Source organism: Trachemys scripta, chromosome 19 (genome assembly GCF_013100865.1).
Source record: "Trachemys scripta elegans isolate TJP31775 chromosome 19, CAS_Tse_1.0, whole genome shotgun sequence".
NCBI lineage: Eukaryota > Metazoa > Chordata > Testudines > Emydidae > Trachemys > Trachemys scripta.
This window is the reverse complement of record NC_048316.1, coordinates 12255459-12275890: the sequence shown is the minus strand read 5'-3', so window position 1 is coordinate 12275890 and position 20432 is coordinate 12255459. Positions and strand designations below refer to the sequence as shown.

Below are 20432 nucleotides of genomic sequence, written 5' to 3'. Positions count from 1 at the left end.
GCTGCCCTACACCCAGTGTCAGAGAGCAGAACTCTATTAGACAAAGGAAAGAAATTGACTAGGAATATACATATCACTTTATTCATTCCTATGGGCCAGCCAGTAGCATAAGCACTTCAGGGGTAAGGCAGACAGTTTATGAAGAGAAAAATAACCCCTCTTCCCCACCCCACCCCCCAACTCCCTTTCCTTGGTCCTAGGATCACCCTGCACCTTCCCTCTATCCACACACGAAAGCACTAATGCCCAGGACTAGTGTACAGGGAGAGGATTCTCTGGAGCTAGAACCTGGTCCCAGCTTCATTTTACTTAGTCAATCTGCAGCTGTCAGGACCACCCAAGGCTGAAATCAGCGTCTAGTTTCTTTCCAAGATGTAGGAAACATGGCAACGTGACATACAGGGGAAAGAGGGCTTAGGTCCAGGGGGTTGTTTTTGTTTTCAGCGTACAAAAGAGGCCTGGCAGTTTTTTTGTTGTTGTTGCTTTACACACTACACGTTGGAGTCTCACCTTATTTTCCAGTCTCACCTTATTTCTGTGGCTGCCTGGAGAACCCAGCTGTTTGATGAGTGATGCCAAGAAAGCAATGTAATTCAGACTACTTAGAAGTGGTTTACATCTCTAACTCCCGTGCCCAATGAACCGTTGGAAGCAAAGCCCCTGAAAGATTCAAAACAACCCTAACTCCTATGTGAGAAGGGAGAGAGAGCTCATGTTTCAAAGCAAAGTGCTCCAATAAAAAGACTTGAAAATCCTGACACTCAAGTAGGGAAAACAACAAAGGTCCCTGTCCCCACATGGTCCCTTCAGGCCTTAACCACAGACCATAACCGCTCTGGGTCTCCTTCATCGCCACCCTGGTTTATTGTATTTTATGTTTACAGTGAGCCGGCAGCATCCCCCTTTGCTTCTGGCTCAGGGTACAGTAGTAGCAGTAGCCAGTTCTGCCTTCCTCCAGGCTCCCCCTCTTCCTTCCTGTCTGCTTCTAGGGGTGTAACTGCTGGGGAGACTTCCACCCAAGCCCCGCAGCTGTCCCGCCACTCAGTTAACTGGCCTCGTCTGCCAAGAGCTTGTTTTTCAATCCAAGCTCAATTAGGGTGAACAGGGGAGGAGATGAGGGACAGGGTGCTGAGTTAGCCATGCCTTTCAGAAGAGGCCGATTCCCTAGTTGGCAGTAGCCCCGGAGCACACTCCCTGCTGTGAGAAAGACACTCGGCTGCTTGGCCTGGCTGATGTCCCTGGTGCGAGATGCATGAGGTTAATATGGAGTCCCAGGGAAGACAAGTCATTTCAGAGGGCAGAGCTTGTAGGAGGCTTGGTGTTACCCAGGAGCACTTGCTCTTCAGACTCCAGCCAGGATATGAAAATACAATCACGGAGAGGCTGGGGACAGCAAAACCAAAAGCTGACACCAGCCCACGTCTGACCTGGCAGAGCTCAAGCAGATCACCAAGTGCTACGAGCGGCCTTTTGATTCCAGGGCCCCGAGCCGGAGTCTGCCTCGTGGCCTCTCTATGGTGACCTCCCTGGCTCAATGGTGATGCTGCTGTTCGTCACTCTGCACCCATACCATCCTGCCCAGTACTGCGTGTCCTGTCCTCCGTGTTTGAACAAGATGTGACGAACTCCAGCCTTGTAGTTGCGGAAGGTGTAAGAGATCTGAGAGGTAAGAAAAGGAGAAAAAAAATCTTTCATTTTGCCTGATGAACTCAGCCCCAGTCCTGTGACTGTGAGCATGTCTGTACCGCAAAAATCTCAACACTAAGCCGAGGCAGCCAGTCTCAGAGGCAGGTCAGCCCGGCCTGGCCAGAGGGTGGGTCTCAGAGCCCGGGCTCCAGCCCAAACGGGCTATTTTTAGCCCCGTAGCACGAGCCTGGGTCAGTTGACCCAGGCTTTGAGAGGTGCTGCTACAGGGTGGTGTTTTGTTTGTGTTTTAAACAGTGTAGGCATCCCCTATGGTAAAGTAAGAGCTCTGGCCTTGTGAAGAAGTTAGCTCATGGACATCCTCTCTGAGCTGGAAGAGGGGAAGAGAGAAAGGCAAGCGTTGCTCTATACGGAAGGCCAGAAAAGGTTAAACTAAAGTTCCACATTAAAAATCCAGGCCCCGTCTAGCCTGGAAGCCTCCTTGATATCTATAGTCGGATACTAGAGACCTCAAGTCCTCCCACATTCAGTTCACCGTGGCAGTGGCTACGTGGTGCAGATGGGCCTGGGGGGTTTAACCACTGTGTTATCCTACCCACAGCACTGGAAAGGATGTAAGCACCTTGCTAAATCAGGACCTTGAGCATCCACTCATGCTACTGCAGGGGAAGAATCATCACTTGATGTTTTCAAACCAGTTGCATGGATTTTGATGCATCTTCCATTAAATCACCGAGGCCTGGTCTATGCTACTAGGTTTAGGCTTATGGTGTGCACAAACCACTACCTATCATGCTGGCCAATACCATCTCATTGTTTCCCTGTGCTGCCCCTCTGTTCTCTGTCTTGTAGTAGATTGGCTGCTCTGTGGGGCAAGGCCCGTCCTCTTGTTCTGAGTTTGCATCACACCTAATGCAAAGGTCCTGGTCCTTGACTCAGGCTCTGAGGCACTGTTGCAACAAGTAATGATAATGATTTACTAGCAAAACTCGGCTTCTGTCGGCACAGCCCTGCACACATCTACACTCAAATTTGAGTCCTGCCGCACAAACCTGCACTCCTGCCAGTGAAATTACACCAGTTTGAGTGACATGAGCCCCTCCACCTGGACAGTGTGGATGCTGTATTAGCTATACTGGTGCCAAGAGTCCTCCAGCAACAGGCCCATGATGCCACGGTCTCGGCGGCAGCGACCGCTCTGCTCCACGTGTTGAACGCTGCGGTGACTGGAAGCCTGCCCCCCTTTAAGCTCACCTTTGCTGATAAACCACTCTAGGGTAGACAAGGCCTGAGGCGAACGTCACTGCACCAGTTACACTGGCTTCACGTTTAGAAGGTTTATCCTCCCTCCCCCCGCCGCATTGAGAAAACATTGAAATAAAGTGAGCACCCACAAAATGCCGCCTCTAAGAGCTATCCTCTATTCTGCCGGGAAAATCAATCTTCCTGCTATGTCTGAAGTTAAAAAAAGCAAGCAGAGAAACATCCCTCCACACACACCCCCTTCCGCACTTTAGCTAAGTCATACAAAGCTAAAGTGGGGGGAGGGATAGCTCAGTGGTTTGAGCGCTGGCCTACTAAACCCAGGGTTATGAGCTCAATCCTTGAGGGGGCCATTTAAGGATCTGGGGCAAAAATCTGTTTGGGGATTGATCCTGCTCTGAGCAGGGGGTTGGACTAGATGACCTCCTGAGGTCCCTTTCAACCCTGATATTCAAAAAAAAAAAGCACACACCCAATTTCTGAATCCTTTTCCAGTCACCAATCAAACTTCCCTTCTTTTTCTGACAGATCCGCTTTCCCTCTCACTCAGGGCCAGCTGCTGCTTAGCAATGACGCCTCTGGCGGCCGCCTCTCCCATATTAAATAACGTTGAGGCCCACAGCAGGCACTTGAAAATACTTTCAGGAAAGAGGAACATCACAGGCCTTAAAACAAAGGGTGCGTGCAGGGAACTCAGCTGCAAAAGGAACTACTGGCATTTGACTCAGCTTGGCTTTTCTATACAAATAACAAATTGCTTTGACCAAAAACTGATAGCCAGCTGGCCAGGGAGGATTTGGAAATGCCAGTGCAATAGCTAGTTGTTAGCCAACAGTTCCCAGCAGCACGAGCAACCCAAACAGGAAGAACTAAGCCTGAAAGTGAAACTAAACTTGATTCTCAGCTTGCACCGTGTAGAAAACCAATGATGTTACCGAGAGGGGAATACAGATCAATTTTCAAAGCTTTTCAGTTCATATTTGATGGGTGATTCGGGCCAGACATAGAAATATGTTTACAGTGTGATTATTGTTAAGCTAAATTCCTGGAGTGGCAGGTTTATTTGAAAATATTTGGATTTTAAGTTTTCTCCTGTAAGCCTTGCAAACCAAGCAAACAAAAAGTTTTGCTAAAGCAGGGGACTGAAGTGAAACTACGCCGGTCTAGCGTCACCTTCGCCATGCTGAAAAATAAACAAACTAGAACAGGAATAGGCACATTCAATTTTTAAAGTGCTCAGGTTTTAATAGTGGGGTTAGCAACAGGCAGGACATTTGTTTAAAACGTAAAATAAAAATGATTCCTCTGACAATGGCATTGTCTACACTGGGAACTCCCCTGATTTCAATCAGTTGTGGCCAGCAGCCAGCCCACATGCTCAAGAGCAAACCCTCCTATACACAAGGAAAGTTGCAAAGTCAGGGCTAATACACAGAGCAGACAAGGCCAGTGTCCCTTAAATTTGGGGTTTATCTACACAAGCCAATCGTTCCAGTATAACTTGAGGTGCTGGGTTACAGTGGTGTGCTCTTCCTCTGGTTTAAGAGTGGCTTATCTGTTTGGTTTAATTAGATTAGGAACAGGTTTGAAACAAACCAAAATCGTGTCTACACAGTGTCTTGCACCAGTTTAACTATAATGGTTTAAGAGCCAATTCAAAATTATACTGGTGCAACTTTCTTGTTTAGACAAGTCCCTTGAAACCTCATGATAAAGTTGGTTCAGGTTTCCGAAGTAACTTTGCTCCAGTCTCAGTCAAAAGAATGTCCAGACAAAGCACAAGGGACCTGACTGGTCATGTTCTCTATTCGCTTTGCATTTATTTCAACCCTCCATGTTGAAACAGATGTGGGACGTGCTGAGCATCTGCGACCCCCACTGAACCTAGCTCACTCGCTCACAGCTGTGTTGCTTCTGCAGAGCCACTAAGGAATAACTTTAGCGCTGGAGGCTCAGAGAGAGCAGATGTGCTGGGGAAGGAGGACCCATTGTTATCCAGCCATTGTTCAGATTAGAGTCATGTGTTAAAACCACAGCACTGATCTAAAGCTGCTGCCCACACAGCTAGTCTCTGGATTCCTCACCTCTCTCCACTTTGCATCACTCCATTGCTCTATGACCACTGGTTCCGGACAGAACTCGTTAAGGACGATGTAGTCTGCAGAGAGCAGCTTCACACAGAGTTCATAACGGCACCCACAGTCAAACCTGGCAGCATACCTGGAGAGACAGTGAGAGGTCAGGCACTGGGAAGATGCACACACCTGCCGGGACAGTCACCGTTCTGGGGATGCCTGTTGCCAGAGACAAGCCATCCCTGCTCTTGGCATGGCAGGGGTTAGTCATTTTATACAGGGGCTCGGAAATGGAACTGGAGCGAAGCTGAAGCCTGCCCGTGGGATGGGAAAGCCAGTTTGCACCCCTTATCTGTAATGGCATCTCCAGTTCTGTAGTAACCCGAAGGTGGTATTACTGTTACCTAGCATTCTTCTTCAGAGTACCTCAAAGAGCTGTACAGATGGGGAGTATCATCATGCCTTGGCGGGGAAACTGCGTCATGTGAGCCAGTGACAGAATTCTGGAGTCCTGGCTCTGTGACTTTCAACACTAGATCACGATCCCGTCCAGACTCAGGAACAGAACCCAAGTCTGACTTGTTCTTTATTAAATCATTACAGTCCCCAGAGGTAGAGTCAAAGAACTCCACTGATGTAGTCCCAGCTGAAATCCAGAGTTGCCCTAGCATATGCCGAGAGTCTAGTTTTTAATGCGCACACTCACCAGTCCTTGACTACAATATCAGGCCGTATTTCATCCATCAGCTGGTCCCAGTAACCCTCTTTCTTTAGGTCAATGAGCTGAGACTTTAGACACTGCCTGGGAACAGATCATGTAAGTTTTTAGCATCACATGCAACTTGTATGTGCCTATTTCCTCGTCTCTCCACTGGAGTTTAGTGGTTCCCTTTAGTTAAAGCCCAGGGCTCACCCCAGATTAGTAACACCCCCAGTACTGTGCGGGACATGCTGCTAGCCCAGAGAGCACATGGTGTCAAGGATACAGCAGCAGACATCCTGCGCACTCAACAGCAGTAATCCTCACCTTTGACCCCTACTCAACTGTTTTCATCGTGGGTCGCAGGAACCAGACACACACTCAGAGCTTGAATCTGATTATCCCACAGGTTTGGAACAAACTCCGTTCAGTTTTACTGGCAAAGGACTGCGAAGAAAGCTGCTGTCTAGGTTATATCCCATTTACCAAACCTTTACACAAGCTGTTTGGCCAATGCTTATATCAGAAGAGAAACAAAAATCCGAGCTGTGAGGAGCTTCCCGTCTCCGCTAAAAAGCTCTACTGGTTTTGTATCATTGGGTGCCCTTGAGCTGTTGCCTGGGTGGCAGTATGCCTCATAAGAGGGCACATAGGACGCTCCCTCTGTATCTCCACAAGGTAACTAGTTACTTCTTCCTCTTTCTATTCCTGGACCCAGCTCCACCTGCCTGCATGGAGTTCCGTGTGTTCTCAAACTGCCCTCTTCCCTCCAGGCCCAGCTTCAGAGCACGAGATCTGATTCTTACCCATAAGAGGTGACAAAGTATTTGCGCACGTGTGAGCTGGGAAAGTCTCTCCCGTGTGTCCCAGGCAGATCCTCGACTTTCCATTCATCTCCCTCGTTTGGATCCAGATTCCAGGACTGAAAGCTCTCTATGGAGGGATCACAAAGGGGACAGTGAGGCCACCCAACCAGCAGACGGAGGGTTAATCCCCAAAAGGGAGAGCAGAAGGGTCTGAGAACCTGAAGTTTTCACTTTAAAAAGCGAGTTGCGGGGTGGGAGGTGGCAGCTTTGTCCTAGGGATATTACAGCAGCCTGGGAATCCTTTCCTAGTGATTTCAAGGTGTATCTAGTTTCCCTATTGCAGAGTCTCCTCGGGCCTAATCTACGCTACCCATTTCTTCCCTGGGTGAGCCTGGCGGTCAGCCAGCCCTATCCGTAACAGCAGCATGCAGCAAAGACCAGGCACCCCAGCAAACTGATGTGCTGCCGCCACTTTACATCAGCCTTGTACGAAAGGCTCCCGCTGCACACTTCCACAGGAGGCCGCGAGCCGGCCCAAACCCCCTCGCCTACCCTAGAGCGACCTAGGTAACAATTCCCCACTGCTCAGCTGCACTGGGGCCACCGCAGGCTGGGGGGCGGGAAGTGGAGGGGCCAAGGGTGGATCAGGCTGCAGCAGCCGGTGATTTTATCACCATGTCATTTAAACTGGCTACACACTTTCATGTTGCTGAAGCCTGCCTACGCTGGAGATTTGTTCTGGTTCCACCCCTAGGTGCAGTTTTACCAGCCTACACTAATGGTTGCACCAGCACAGCTCAATCAGTAGCCAAACACAGATGGCTGTAGCCAGGGCAAATCCACAGCGTAGGCGAGGCCCGAAAGATTAGACCTTGGGCAAGGCTACGAACTGACCATCCTCCTAGCTGCTGGGGAACTCCCCGCCCACCGCCACTGTCCGATAAAAAGGAACAAACCTTCAGCACAAGGATTTTTGAGTAAGTTTTTCTTCAGGCTGCAGAGGACATAGAAGATCTTCCAGTCCTTGATAGTCTTGTCCCACTTCTCATGATAAAAGCCCTCCCGCTGGCACTTGCGTTTCCACACCGTGGCTAAGTTGACCACATCCCGCCACAGGACACAGACAAGCCGGCAGTTACAGATCAGCTCCCGGGCGGGGACCAGGGAAAAGAGTTCCACCAGGACATCTTCGGGCAGGTCACCGATGTTCGCCATCTTTCTGTGGGCCCAGGGCTCCAGCAGCCTGTAATGCAGGCCGGGGAGAGAGTCACCAGGCACGTTCTGCCCAGAAAGGGTGGGAACACAACAAGCAGAGCAGGTCTCCCATTGAATCATGGTGGGAGGGGAGGGAATGGAAAGAGAAGGAAAGGGAGTTAGGACCTGGAAGTCAAAGCACTGCACTAGGCAGACATCCCAGAGTGCTGCACTGAGGCTGTGGCTATACTGGCAAAAATGGGACCCGACAGCCACCAATGTCTCTCACCGAGGGTGAATTGTGGTCCCATTTATGCGAAGCTCTTAAGGCCAGATGTTTAGGGGTATCAAATGCAGATGGGGCTTAGTTGGATGCGTGAGTCTCTATGGGAGTCAAGCACCTAACCTGCGTAGGCGATTCTGAAAATCCCCCTAGGCATCTATCTACGTCTTTAGGCGCCTACATATTTCTGAAAATCTGGCCCTTAGGCTCCCTCTACACAGGACTTTGAACCATGTGCTAAAGCTAGGGTGACCAGACAGCAAGTGTGAAAAATTGGGACGGGGGTGGGGGGGTAAAAGGCGCCTATGTAAGACAAAGACCCAAATATTGGGACAGTCCCTATACAATCAGGACATCTGGTCACCCTAGCTAAAGCGAAAGCTAAACTCCATTCAAACACGTTTCCAATTTGTGTTGGTCAACTGCAGATTGACAGGGCCCAGCTGATCCCGAGATCTCCCTGTGGGATTTGCAGCTGTGTAGGAGAAACCTTGTGCAAATGGGTCCTGAGCTGGGCTGCCTCTGCCTACGCGTGGGGCATGCTAGCCCCACCCATGTGTGGGCGTCAGTCAATATGCAATGCTAGTCACCCACGTCCTCCAGTCAAACAGATTCACTTTGCCCTTTCCCATGCCACAAATCCTGCTTATCTTCCCAGCCCAGACAGGTGATCCTGCACCCCATCTACACATGCGTGGGCCCTACAATGGCCACTGAGGTTACCACCTAGTGGGTATTTGACCAGCCTGGCCTTTTTTTTTTTTTTAAATGGACTTGCCAGTTGCCAGAAAAATAATTTAATCTGCCATTGTGGTTTTTTTTATGTGGGTCTAAAGATTTGCATTATTCTCACAACTCACTGAGACAGCCAATGTTAAAAGTTTCTGCGTCCAACTGAAGATATACCGGCAGGAGTGGGAACGCAGCAGTAAGTGATAACAGCTGAAAAGACAGCAGCTGTCTGCCCACCAACACGCAAGCGGGTCTGAGTCACACGGAGCCATGCAATGTTATCTATATGGGATCTCTCTCCAGATACTCTAGGGAGCGGTTCAAGGGTTGGGGTGCGAAGTTGCCTTGTGGTTGGGGCTGTGGCAGGCTTGCCTTGGGGAGGGGTGGAGAGGGGGGAGATCTGTTTTGTTTGTTTGTTTTTGCATTTCCAAGCTGCTAACACTAGTTGCCACCTGGCCAAAGGTTTTCCCAGGGCGGTCCTGGGAAATGTGTCAGGGGGCCCAGCAGACGCTGCCAGCTGCACCCCGGATGTACCCGAGACGTGCCAACCCCAATGGGCCCCCTTCTGCCATGCAAAGCCCCCGCCCAAGGAGCCCGACTCAGCCCCGCAAGGGATCCCGGCCCCCAGCCCCACACACGGGCCGCAGCGGGGCCCCCAGCTCCTGCCCAGCTGCCAGGCGGAGGAACCCGGCCGCTTGCAGCCGAGATCCAGGCCGCCGAGCCCGGGCTACCAGCTCGGCCCGCCGCCGCCTGCGTCTCCTTCCCCGGGGCAGGGCCAGGAAGTGCGACCCGACCCCTCCCCGGGGCCCAGACCTCACTCACCCCCCCCCCCCCCCCCCCCCCCGACACCCCGGTCGCCCCGTTCCCCAGCCCGGAGCCCCGCTTTCCTCCTGCCCCCGCCAGCTCACCGCACTCCGGAGCCCGGCAGCCTGGAGCCGGGGACAGCTGGCGAGGGCGGCCGTAGAGAGGAAAAGGAAAGTAAAACCGCTGCTGTGCCGAGCCCGGAGCTCCCCCTGGCTGTCAAGTCTGCAGCCACCTCCGCTCTCTCGTTTGTACTCACAGTTACCTCTCGTGGGCAGGGGCTGGTCTTTGTACAGCGCCTAGCGCCCCGGGGTCGAGGGCCACGCCTGGGGTTCCTGGGCGCTACCACAGCCCCAGTAAATAATAAAGCTGAAGAGCGAGAAAAGGAGACAGGTGCTGGGTACTACAGGGACAAGCACAGGATAGGAGCACCCAGGGCCGGCTCCAGGAACCAGGCAACCAAGCACATGCTTGGGGCAGCACCTGGTAAGGGGCGGCCAATCTTGGGGTGGCAGGGTGCGGCGCGGCACTCGGCGGGGGGGCGGCACGGGGCGCGGCGCTGGGGGGTTCCGGCAGCGCGGCGCTCGGCGGGGCGGTGCTTTTTTTTGCTGCTTGGGGCAGCAAAAAAGTTAGAGCCGGCCCTGGGAGCACCCAGGCCGCAGCTACGCTAGGAACTCCTGGCAACCTGGCTAGGTCGGACAGGGATGCCACGAGGTGTGACCAGCATCAGGCCTGTCTGCCATCAAAAGCCTCTGGTGTAGATCCAGGTATACTGACTAACTTTTGCTGGTACAGGTTAGGGTGCCTGCAGGACAGTGGAAGAGCGGTGGGAGGTGACCGAGGCGGCTGTGCAGACAGAAGTGGAGCGTTGCAGGTATAAACTGTAGCCGCACTACAAGTGCTTTGCCAGTATCACTGTACCATGGTGCAAATCACTGCTAGTGTAGACGTGGCCCGAGCTGGGTGGACAGCCAGGGGGTGCACCCTTCTTGTTACCAGCAGCTTCTGTTATCGCTTGTATCTGACTATGCTGTTATAGGAATCTGCTTCATCTTAAGGGAAAATGTACTTAAACAGGGAGGAATTAAAGTTACAAGAGGCAGAAGAATAAACCAAATTGAAGAAAAGGAAAAAGTTTCATTATTAAAAAAAGAGAAAAAAAAATCTTCAGAAAGAGGGAACCTTTTTTGTGAATTATGCACGCAAATAATTAGTGGGTTCTTGCCCAACCCTCTGTCCTGGACTGAGAGCTCCTTGGAGCAGAAGTGTTTGGAAAGCACCTAGCAGAGAGTGGGCATTCATACAACTAAATAACGAGAAACATGATTTAGAGAAATAAGGTTAAGAGGATGTCTAGGGGAAAAAAATAATAATCACGTTATAAACAAACACCTCTCCCTCCCCACCCCCTCCAGTTGCTAATCGCACTTGGATGATTTGGAGTGAAATCATTTTACAAACCTAGTTTACTTTTCACCATCGATACCAAAACCAGTCAAAATGCTAAGTCCATAAGAGCAAATCTTTACAGCTAACAAAACGGAATAGCCACATGATGCACTTACTGTAAACTTTGTCCTTCCTGTGTCCCTGTGGATAATTAAAGTTTTTTCTCTTAATTAGCCTCTTAGAGTTGGTAGGACAACTCCCACCTTTTCATGTTCTCTCTATGTGTGTATATACATTCCATTCTATGCATCCGAAGAAGTGGGCTGTAGTCCACGAAAGCTTATGCTCAAATAAATGTGGTAGTCTCTAAGGTGCCACAAGTACTCCTGTTCTTGTCCCTTGTCGCTGGCTTTACTCTGCAAAGCACCTAGCACATTCCCGAGCCCTGCATACAGAACTACAATAATTATGTGGCCTAATTCCCTTTTGGCACTTCACTGTACTTGGACCACAAAACTAGTTCAGGCTTGGCTCCTTCAAGCTCTTACGCACACTAGTAATTCTATGCTCACGAGGGTTGCAGGCACTTGACCTTTCTGAAAATTGGGCCCAAGGTGTCTCAAGTTGGGCATCCAAAAAGTGGAGGTGCCCACAAGTTAGAGGCCGCTTTTGAAAATGCAGCTGCCTGCCTGCAGCTGGGGAGGAGAGATGGGCGTGAGACAGTGGGAGGAGGAGGAGGAACAGGAGTAGAGTCATGGTAATGCAGCTCTCCCAAGGGGATGAGGAGAGCCCCAGAACTGAGGTAGAAGATGACAGTAAGGCAGGAGGCAGACTCGAGAAGGGAATGTCAATTGCACTTAGAGATTGAATTTACTCACGCAGTTCATTGTTAACACAAAACATTATAGTTTGGGAGGATGAGCTGTCGGGTCTTAGCCTCTCCCATTCCCTAGTAGCTGGGTATGGAAGGTGGCATCAGCCTACACCCCAGCTGGGATTTCTCTTTGCCCCTGGGGAGCCAGCCCCTCCGGGATCCTCCTTTGATCTAGCTAGCTGTTTATACCACCGTCACCAGTGTGATACATGAGAACCTGCATCTCACAGCCACTGGGTGCCCCTCAGCTAGTGCTCAAAGTGGGCAAGCACCTCTGGTGCTGCAGCGCCATCCGGAGGTGGAGAGCAGAGCGTCAGGGATAGAGACGGGGTACAGCACAGCAGGCCCTATTCGATCCCTCACATTAACGTGCAGTTTGGTCTCCCCTTGCCCTGGGATCTTGCATGAAACAGGCAAAAGTTCCTAATGCCGGGGGAATACAGGGTGGCAAAGGGCACGTTCATCCTCCCAACACCCTGGGAGGTAAGTGTCAACACCCCGTCCCCCCCACTTTGACTGGTCAGGAGGCAGAGAGGAGCAAGTGACTTGCCCAAGCTCACACAAAGCCTGAATTAGAAATCAGGAGTCCCAGACTCATGCACACCCCCCCCAGGTAACTCTCCAGCCAGATCAGCAATATCACGCGAGCCAATACACAAGCGCATCCTGGATTGCAGCCAATGATGCACTGTCCCTTTAAGAGGGGAACCCATTCTGCCTGCTCTATGCTCTAGCAGAGCCCTGCCAGCATTAGTTACTTGCCTGCGACAGACCAATCCAGAACGGTGCCGCTGTCTCAGGAGCAGCAAGTGAGGTAGGAGCTTCTCAGCATCTCCTGTTCCTCTCTCACTGCCAGGCTGGGATGCGGCTAGGGAGGCAGGCCTTTTGCACGGCAGCCTTGGCTTGTGCTGCAGCATCCTTGGTGTGTTACGGGCATTGTTAGGACAGGTGCTTTAACCCTGCAGCGCTCCCTGCTCTCTTTGCAAGGCAGGGAGTGCACCTTTAAGGCTTGTGCAGACAGGGGAACAGGGCACAGGAAAGGTTTGGGAAGCGCAGGGCACCTGGCAGAGGAGACCAGGGTGTGCCCCCAAATAGGGAAAGAGCTGGAATCGGAAGTTGTTCAGTTCATTGTGGACTCAGGTTAAGTTAAGGAGAGACTCTTCGGAAGGGGACAGGGGAGGACATGAAAGCAGGGCTGGCGGCCGAGACTGGGGCAAGGCGGTGAAATTGAAGGAGAACCGATGAGTCTGGCTAGTCCGGAGACGCGGTGAGCTTGTCAGGGAGGGTGCAGCGAAGCTGCTGCAGACCATGAAGTCAGCAGGGACTGCAGCCTGCGTGATCGGAGTCTGGCCTGTTCTGCCCGTCAGGAATTTCCTTCATCTTAAACGCTGAGCTTGTAACTTGGTTGTGGGGGAGGATGCTAATACCACCCCTCAGAGCCGTGGGATTTTGCCATCTGATGCCAGTGCAGGACAGATGGGAGACACCTGGAGCTCAGAGCTTTTGGGTTCAGAATCCCAACAGCAATGACCTCTACATCCTGCCCTGCCTTGCTCAAGTGACACAGCACTTAGTGCTGTTGGCCTGGCTGTATTAATGCTGCCAAGGTTTCTGCAAATGGCATGTCAGGTTTGCCCACTTGGTTCCATTCGCTCCCGGCAGCACACAGAAGATGGCCCGAATAGAGCCTAGTGCTAGAAGAAAGCTATGATTGGCTCCTGGCGAGTCTGGTCAGGTCCCCTCCAGACTGCATCTTGGTGCAGTCTCAGCAGCTTCTCAACAGCAGGAGTCAGAGGGGATAAAAGCACCGTCATGGTGCATCCCATATTAATGACATGCGGTTTGCAAGCTGCACTCTCATCTCCGGTTACTCCGTCGCAGTTGGCTCCAAAGGCTGGGCCGGTGGGGGTAGGCATGGCTCAATGACACAGAAGGTTTCTGAGTCCACACACTCACGTAGGGCGAGTGCTAAGGGACACTTCTGACCCTGTTGCCAGGATTCCTAGGCCTTGGAGGGAGGAGTCAGAGGGGACTGGACTGAGATATTTGTCATTACACAAAGTGCATCATTCTGTCCTGACCTGTCACCTGAGAGCAAAGGGGCCACTCTGTGATACGAAGGGCTTGCAAATTTCAAACACACCCAACTAAATCTGACGCATTGTCAAGGATTTACAGGGCGCCGATCACCATGGTGTCTGGGCACCATTACATGGCATACACCAAGACATTAGTCATCTTATGAAGGGAAACCCAACACCCTGATGCCTGCAGCTTTTTCTCTGGCAGTGAATCCAATAGCAAGGCCAGGTGTCTTGCAGCTCTTGCTACTAACAGCCAGGTTCCTGCATAAGCACATTTCTGGAAGGATTGCACTGCAGAGGCACAGGCTGGCTAGTGACAGCACCAACCTCAAGCACTCACAAGCTTCACCCTTGGGCTGTTGCATTTGAATTGTCTGTTACTTCACTGCCGCTGGAAGTCAGAGGCTTCAATAAGAAAGTTCTTGCAGTTCTGTTATAACTTAATATAGGAATGACCTACTCTCATGTTTCAGGGTCTAAGGTGCTCAGGGGTCAGGAGGAATTAATTCCGCCTCGAACACTGGTGCCCAACAGCCTGGTGCAACATGGGCTGGGTTGTCTTTTTTCCCTTCCTCTCAGGCTGCAGTCATTGGCTACTACCAGAGGTGGGATACCAGCCCCGATGGACCAATTACCTGCTCAAGGCGTGTAAATCCTCTCCCCTTGTTCTCAGAAAGCTCCGCCCAGCCTGGCCGGAGGATGGAATCCCTCCCTGAAGCCATCCTGATTCAGATCCTGGCCTCCATCCCCGCAGTGGAGCTGGTGCTGGTGTGCCGCCTGGTCTGCTGCCAGTGGAAGAACCTTGTGGATGGAGCAGCTCTCTGGATCCTGAAGTGCCAGCAGGAGGGCTTCACCGGGGCAGAGCCTGAAGAGGAGGCCGAGAACTGGCAAACGTTCTACTTCCTGAGGAAGAGGAAGAGGAATTTAATCAAGAACCCCTGCGGCGAAGGCGAGTGACTGAACTTTGTAACACCTTCGCCCGGCGGGGGGAGAACCGGGCTGGTTACTGAGCAGTGTGCATCTCCAAGCACTTTAAGAGGCCCTGGGTTGGGGAGAGATGCAGCACCCGTCTCACTGTGTGTGAGACTAAATCAACAGCAGCTGGCCTGGGGGTTCCATTAACAGGGGTGGTGGCCAGGCATTGGAGCCTCTTTATACAAGCACCTGCTGGGGATTTCCAGGAGGGGGCACGTGCTCAGGTCCACCGTGGTTAGTGGCCAGTGAGCATAACAACATCGCCCCCATCTGTGGTGCTTTACTGCACTGTACGTCACCCTCCCCTACAACTTGGGGGCTTCAGCTCCAGCTTCCAAAGGGGAGGAAGGACTGTGTGCTGGTCAAGGCACAGGACTGCAGGGCCTGAGATTTCGGTACCTTTTGGCTCCGCTACGGATTCAGTGGCAATTCACTTCCAGGGTTGGTTTCAAAGGGTCTCCGTTGGGCCAGGATTCTGCAGAGGGTTTGGCTACTCTTGGGGGTCTCACAACAAAATAAAAAAACAAGGGGAATTTTCGAAGGAGCACATGGGCAGTGCTTGTTTGAAAATCTGCTTTTAAATGATGTACCCAAGGCTATGTAGTGAGTTTGTGGCAGAGTTTAGAGCTCAAGAACCCCTGGTTCTGGCTCTGCCTACAGACCACTGGATCACGCTGCTTCTGGCTGTATCACTCACCAACAGTTGAGCCGATTTGCTTCCAACTTTCCAACATAATTCTGAAAATGCTCAAGCCAAAAGGAAGGGTGGTGGGTGGTGGGTGGGGGTGGAGGATCTTTTGGTCTGTTCTGACCACCTTAGAGGAGGGTTGAAAACAAGGCTAAGCAAGGAATACTGGCTCCAACTTTACAAAGAAAACCTTTACCTGTCTTATGAAAGAGTTAAAAAATTGAATGAGCTTGTCCCCACTGATGCCAAGTGCTAGCTCTGTGCATTTGATTTCAGCTTGGAGAAGGAAACGGATCAGTCCTCTCCTGCACTAGCCCAGTGTGGCAGCCCTGGGAATGTTGAAATACAATAAAAATAGTTTTCAGTGGACTTGTTTAAATGATCACGGAACCATTGCAATCAATCGGGGGGGTTGTAAAAGCTTGTTTTTACCAATCTGACATTTTTGGTCTAAATTTGACCCCGAAAGCAGCTCTCTAAGGCCTGGTCCACACACAAAGTCAGAGCAATTTAACATCACACCTTTATTTAAACTGTTGCAATATGTACCTAGACCAGTCTGAAATGCTGGGCAGGGCTCTCTAGTGAAGGGAGGCTGCTAAGACAATGATCAGAGCGTAGGTGCTGAGAATTGAAGGCCAGATTACGATAGTCCTACCAAACAGTCCCTTGCACTGCAGATAGTCAATGGCTCGCTTGCGAAGTAAAGCACAACTCAAATCGAACTCCCTGCCTGGATCTATCAAAGAAATCCCCACGTAGGAAGGTGAAAGAGGCTTGAAGCCACGTGACTATAACCCAGAGTCTCTCTCTTGTTCTGCTTTCTGCAGAGGATTTAGACCACTGGGGGGAAGTGGAGAACGGAGGTGACGGCTGGAAAATTGAGGACCTGCCGGGAGACTTTGGAAAAGAATTTCCCAGCGATGGAGTCCACAAATACTTCGTCACCTCCTACGAGTAAGGCTGCCCTCTTCTCTGGCTGGGTTCTACCCTACGCTGGCATGTGAGGAAACAGAGCCGTGCTCACCCGGTAACTTCTCGTCTTCCAGGTGGTGCCGCAAGTCTCAGGTCATCGACCTCAGGGCTGAGGGTTACTGGGAGGAGCTGCTGGACACAACCCAGCCTAAAATTGTGGTAAAGGACTGGTAAGTGTGTGTGTGTGGGGGGGGGGGGGGGGGGGGTGAACTGTGCTGTACTGGCAGGGAGAGAGGGGAAAGACCAAGGGAAGCAGAGAGAGGGAGATGAGGAGAGGCTGGAGTTGTGTCTACAATGGGCTTCTTTGACCCCCATTTCCCACCATTGCTTACATGGGCATGGGTCCAGCAATGGTAGCAGAGGCACTGCTCCATGCCTCTTGGAGACACACTGGTGAGAACACCAGCCCTGGGTCTGCACTAGTGCTCCAGCCCAGCTAGTGGCGGTGGGAGACTGGAACAAGCTCACTGTAATCCAGGTGGTTGGGGCTTTGCTTTCTGGACATGGCTTGGTGTAGGACGGTGCCCAGCCCGGGCCCAGCCGCACTGCTCTCAGCACCGGGCCTGTTTGCTGAGCGGCCGCGAGGGGCGAGGCTGGCAGCCTGGGTCTCTTTGCAGGTACGCGGGTCGCAGCGACGCCGGCTGCCTCTACCAGCTGCACGTGAAGCTGCTGTCGGAGCACGAGGACATCCTGGCGGAGTACCAGAGCGACACCATCGCCATTCCGCAGGACAACGACGCCGACTGGACCGAGGTGAGTCACGGCGAGTGGCTGGGCAGAGTCAGGGTGACGGGACAGGGCAGTGCATGCTTTGGGGCCGCAGGCAAAGCCTGATAGGAAGGGGCTTCCCTTGGTGAGCTCAGCTGCCAAAGGAGCAGGATGGGGTGAAGGCTGGGTGGGCGGGTCTTTACCCCGGGATCCTGTCTCTCCTCTTCTGCAGCTGGGACCATGAGGCTGGGTTCCATGTGGCTCAGTAACCTGCCAACCCAGCCACGTGAGTGGGTGGGGAGAGGGAAGTGGCATGGAAGGAGAAAGCCGCTGATGGCTTCAGCGTAGCAGTGGAGCCCGAAGACCATCAGATAGCCCATCTCCCGCCAGCGGCTGGTGACCCCATCCCCGCAGGGCCTCGCTCCCCGGAGGGGAGATTCAGAGGTGGCTTGTGACTTCCCAGAAGCCATTGTCTCTCTTTCTCTCTCTGCCCCTTCAGCTCTCCCACACCTTCTCCGACTACGGCCCCGGGGCTCGCTTTGTGCGCTTTGAACACGGCGGCCAGGACACGCTCTTCTGGAAGGGATGGTACGGGGTCCGCATGACCAACAGCAGCGTGACGGTGGAGCCGTAGCTGAGCCATGGCCCCTCAAGCCAGACCGGGTCCCATTCATCGCAGCTGATCCCTTGGGTCCTCCATAGGCTTTGGATAGTTTCTGCGTGGTGCTGCTTCCAGAGACGAGGCGGGAGCTCCAGGCTGAGAGTATATCACGAGAGAGAGAGAGAGAGAGAGAGTGTGTGTGTGTGTGTGTGTGAGAGAGAGAGAGAGACACTGCATGCAGCTGCCCATCTTTACTCATTGGGTTACGCAGAGACTGGGAGTAGCTGCTTTGGGGTCCATTAATGCACCAACCCTTAGAAAGCTTTTAAAAATCTCCGTGCTCTCCTCTGCCCCACTCGCCCAATGCCCTTTCAGCCAGCCACAGCGTCGCTTTGGAATGGTGCCAAGGCTGGAGTAGGGGGAAGGAGCGAGCTGGCTATAAATAATTCTAGGACCTTCCCTCTCCTTTTGGCTGACGTCACCTCAGACCCTAAACCTCCCTCCCCAGCAGGCGCATTGAACAGTGGCTCTCACAGTGCCGCTTACCAGCATCAGATACAGTCCACTTTGAGAGGGATTCAGGCTTCATCTTTTAGATGCTTCAAGAGAGCGGCATGGTCCTATGGTCTCAACACAGGACCTGGAAGCCCCAAGTCCCAGTTCTGCCACTGAGCCCCTCTGTGGCCTGGGGCAAGTCACTTAGCTTCTCTCCCCATCTATAACAACAGTTGCCTACTTCCTGGGGGACAGAGCTCGTCAAAGTTTGCTGTGCTAGGTGACTGGTTTCTTTATTATTAAGAATCATGCAAAGCAGCAGGGAGAGGAGGGTGCCTTTCGCCTTAGGCTGGGCCCAGGAAGGGAACGTGAAGATGAAGGTGGAGAGAGACCAGAGGCTGGGCCCAGGTAGGGAACGTGAAGATGAAGGTGGAGAGAGACCAGGACCTGGGCCCACGCAGATCAGCTGGAAATAGTCCAGATGGGAGAGAGAAAGAGAGTGAACGGAACCAGATCCAGCTGCCCCAATGGACTTCTAGACTGGGCTAAATCCTGACCTCAGGCTTTGGCTTTTTGTAGGCAGGAAAGGGGGCGGTTCTTAGAGAAACCCTCTTCTAAAGAGCATCTTCTGCCTCATCCCTTGGGAACCTTGGCCCTCTCTCTGAACCTCCCCGGCGTGCTGTACCCCACGTACCAGGGAAGGGCGTGCACGAGAGCCGCTTCTCGGCTGACACACCAGGGACCTCCAGAGCTACCGTTTGAGCTACAGACCCAAGGCTCCTGGGTGGGGAGGGCTGGAACAGGTTCATATCCTCTGCAAATCAGCCTCTGCCCCACCTCCATCTCCTCCTGCTCCCCTCCATCCTCCTCATCTCCCCACTCTGCTTGCTCCGCTTTTCATGCTAGCCCCGGTGCCTCCTTCCCAAGTGCCCTCACTCTCCTCCTCTGGGGGAGTTCTCCCGGACTCTCCACTCTGACGCCTCCGGCGTTTCTTGGGCTTGAAGCTCCTGGGGATTGTATCTGTGGGATGTAGCCCAGGCTCTTACATCACATGCTAGAGATAACAGGCGGAAGGGAAGGCTGGGCAATGCAGGAAGCCACATGCTACGGAGCCTAAGAACCCACTGCAGCCTCTGAGCTGTGCCCAGGGCCTGCAGCTAGCCCCGTGCTAGTCAGGCTTTTGGAGCCTAGAGAAGCTGCTGCTAAGCATCACCTGCCCAAGGATGATCCCTGACTGTTTACATGGGGCCTCTGCAAACCACAGATCCACCTCGAATGCACATGCCTATATGCCAGAAACACTTACGTGCATATTCCTCCTTAATGCCCCTTGGCGCGGCTTAGGGCTATGCCCACAACACTGAAAAGAAAGTCCTAAAGTTAGCTGAGCCAAGACTAACACCCCCCTCCCCCACACACACACACCGCCCGGCAACCAACCCTAGTGAAAGATCCTAGGCAACCCCTTCCCTTAAGCAGGCTGACTGGGTGGCTGTGGAGAGAGAGAGAGTGAGTGACTATGTGAGTGTCCTCTTTGCCTCTGCTGGGCAGTGCACCCAATTTAACCCCTTAGCACCAAATTGTGCCATTACCCAATGCAACATGCTCGTGTTTCTTTTGCAAAAGACAAGAGCAGTGCTTAATTTGTGACCTCTGGCCTTGGCAGCTCAGAGCCCAGAGGTGCCGGCGCAGCTCAGAGCCCCGGCACTTCCGGCCTTGCTGCGTCAGTTATGGAAGTAAAACAATTGCTTGAGTCCCGGCCCCTCTTGCATTACAAACAAAGCCCTGGGCAAGCATTTCTGAGCCACCACCGCGTGTGTCGGGCTCTCTGCGAGTCGCTGCACGTGGACACATGGGCCCCTCTTGAATTCTAAGCCACTGTCCAAGCCGGAGGGTCTCTCTGACCGAAGACCACAAATAAAAGCACTGTGTGTACAAGCCCCACCTGGAAGGTCTGTCTGTCTCTCCAGGCTCAGCTCGCTTTCCTCCTGCCATACATGGGTGGGCAGGGCTATGCCAGCTGCCTTCAGCCAAAGGGTGTGTGGCCAGGATTCCTTCCTCACGGCTGGATCCCCCACGGGGAGGGCCAACATCCCAGCTATACCTGTCCCCTTAAGGAGCAGGCTATGCGTGGGCGAAAGGGCC

The 20432-nt window shown here is 52.6% G+C and overlaps 2 protein-coding genes across 5 annotated transcripts; one reads left to right on the top strand and one right to left on the bottom strand.

The window, feature by feature from the left end:
- Positions 1–59: 59 nt before the first annotated feature.
- On the bottom strand, positions 60–9702 carry LOC117867987 (F-box only protein 6-like). 3 transcript variants are annotated; one of them, XM_034753526.1, is made up of 6 exons: positions 9606–9702; positions 7445–7731; positions 6489–6615; positions 5689–5784; positions 4992–5127; positions 60–1659 (listed from the first exon to the last, which is right to left on the bottom strand). In XM_034753526.1, exons 2-6 carry the CDS (start codon positions 7701–7703, stop codon positions 1513–1515), a joined length of 765 nt encoding a protein of 254 aa, XP_034609417.1. In that variant the 5' UTR covers positions 7704–7731; positions 9606–9702; the 3' UTR covers positions 60–1512. The 3 variants fall into 3 exon arrangements, with proteins under 3 accessions (XP_034609417.1, XP_034609418.1, XP_034609415.1); XM_034753527.1 differs by having other exon boundaries at positions 7445–7769; positions 9606–9696; XM_034753524.1 differs by lacking the exon at positions 9606–9702 and having other exon boundaries at positions 7445–7838.
- A 2793-nt stretch (positions 9703–12495) lies between these two features.
- Positions 12496–20225, top strand: FBXO2 (F-box protein 2). Of its 2 annotated transcripts, XR_004643562.1 has the most exons (7): positions 12496–12575; positions 14519–14794; positions 16339–16465; positions 16558–16653; positions 17101–17236; positions 17691–18667; positions 18717–20225. XR_004643562.1 is itself a non-coding variant. In XM_034753647.1 (6 exons), the coding sequence occupies exons 2-6, from the start codon at positions 14545–14547 to the stop codon at positions 17823–17825; spliced, it is 744 nt and encodes a 247-aa protein (XP_034609538.1). In that variant the 5' UTR covers positions 12496–12575; positions 14519–14544; the 3' UTR covers positions 17826–20225. The 2 variants fall into 2 exon arrangements, 1 of the variants encoding a protein (XP_034609538.1); XM_034753647.1 differs by having other exon boundaries at positions 17691–20225.
- The last annotated feature ends 207 nt before the right edge of the window (positions 20226–20432 follow it).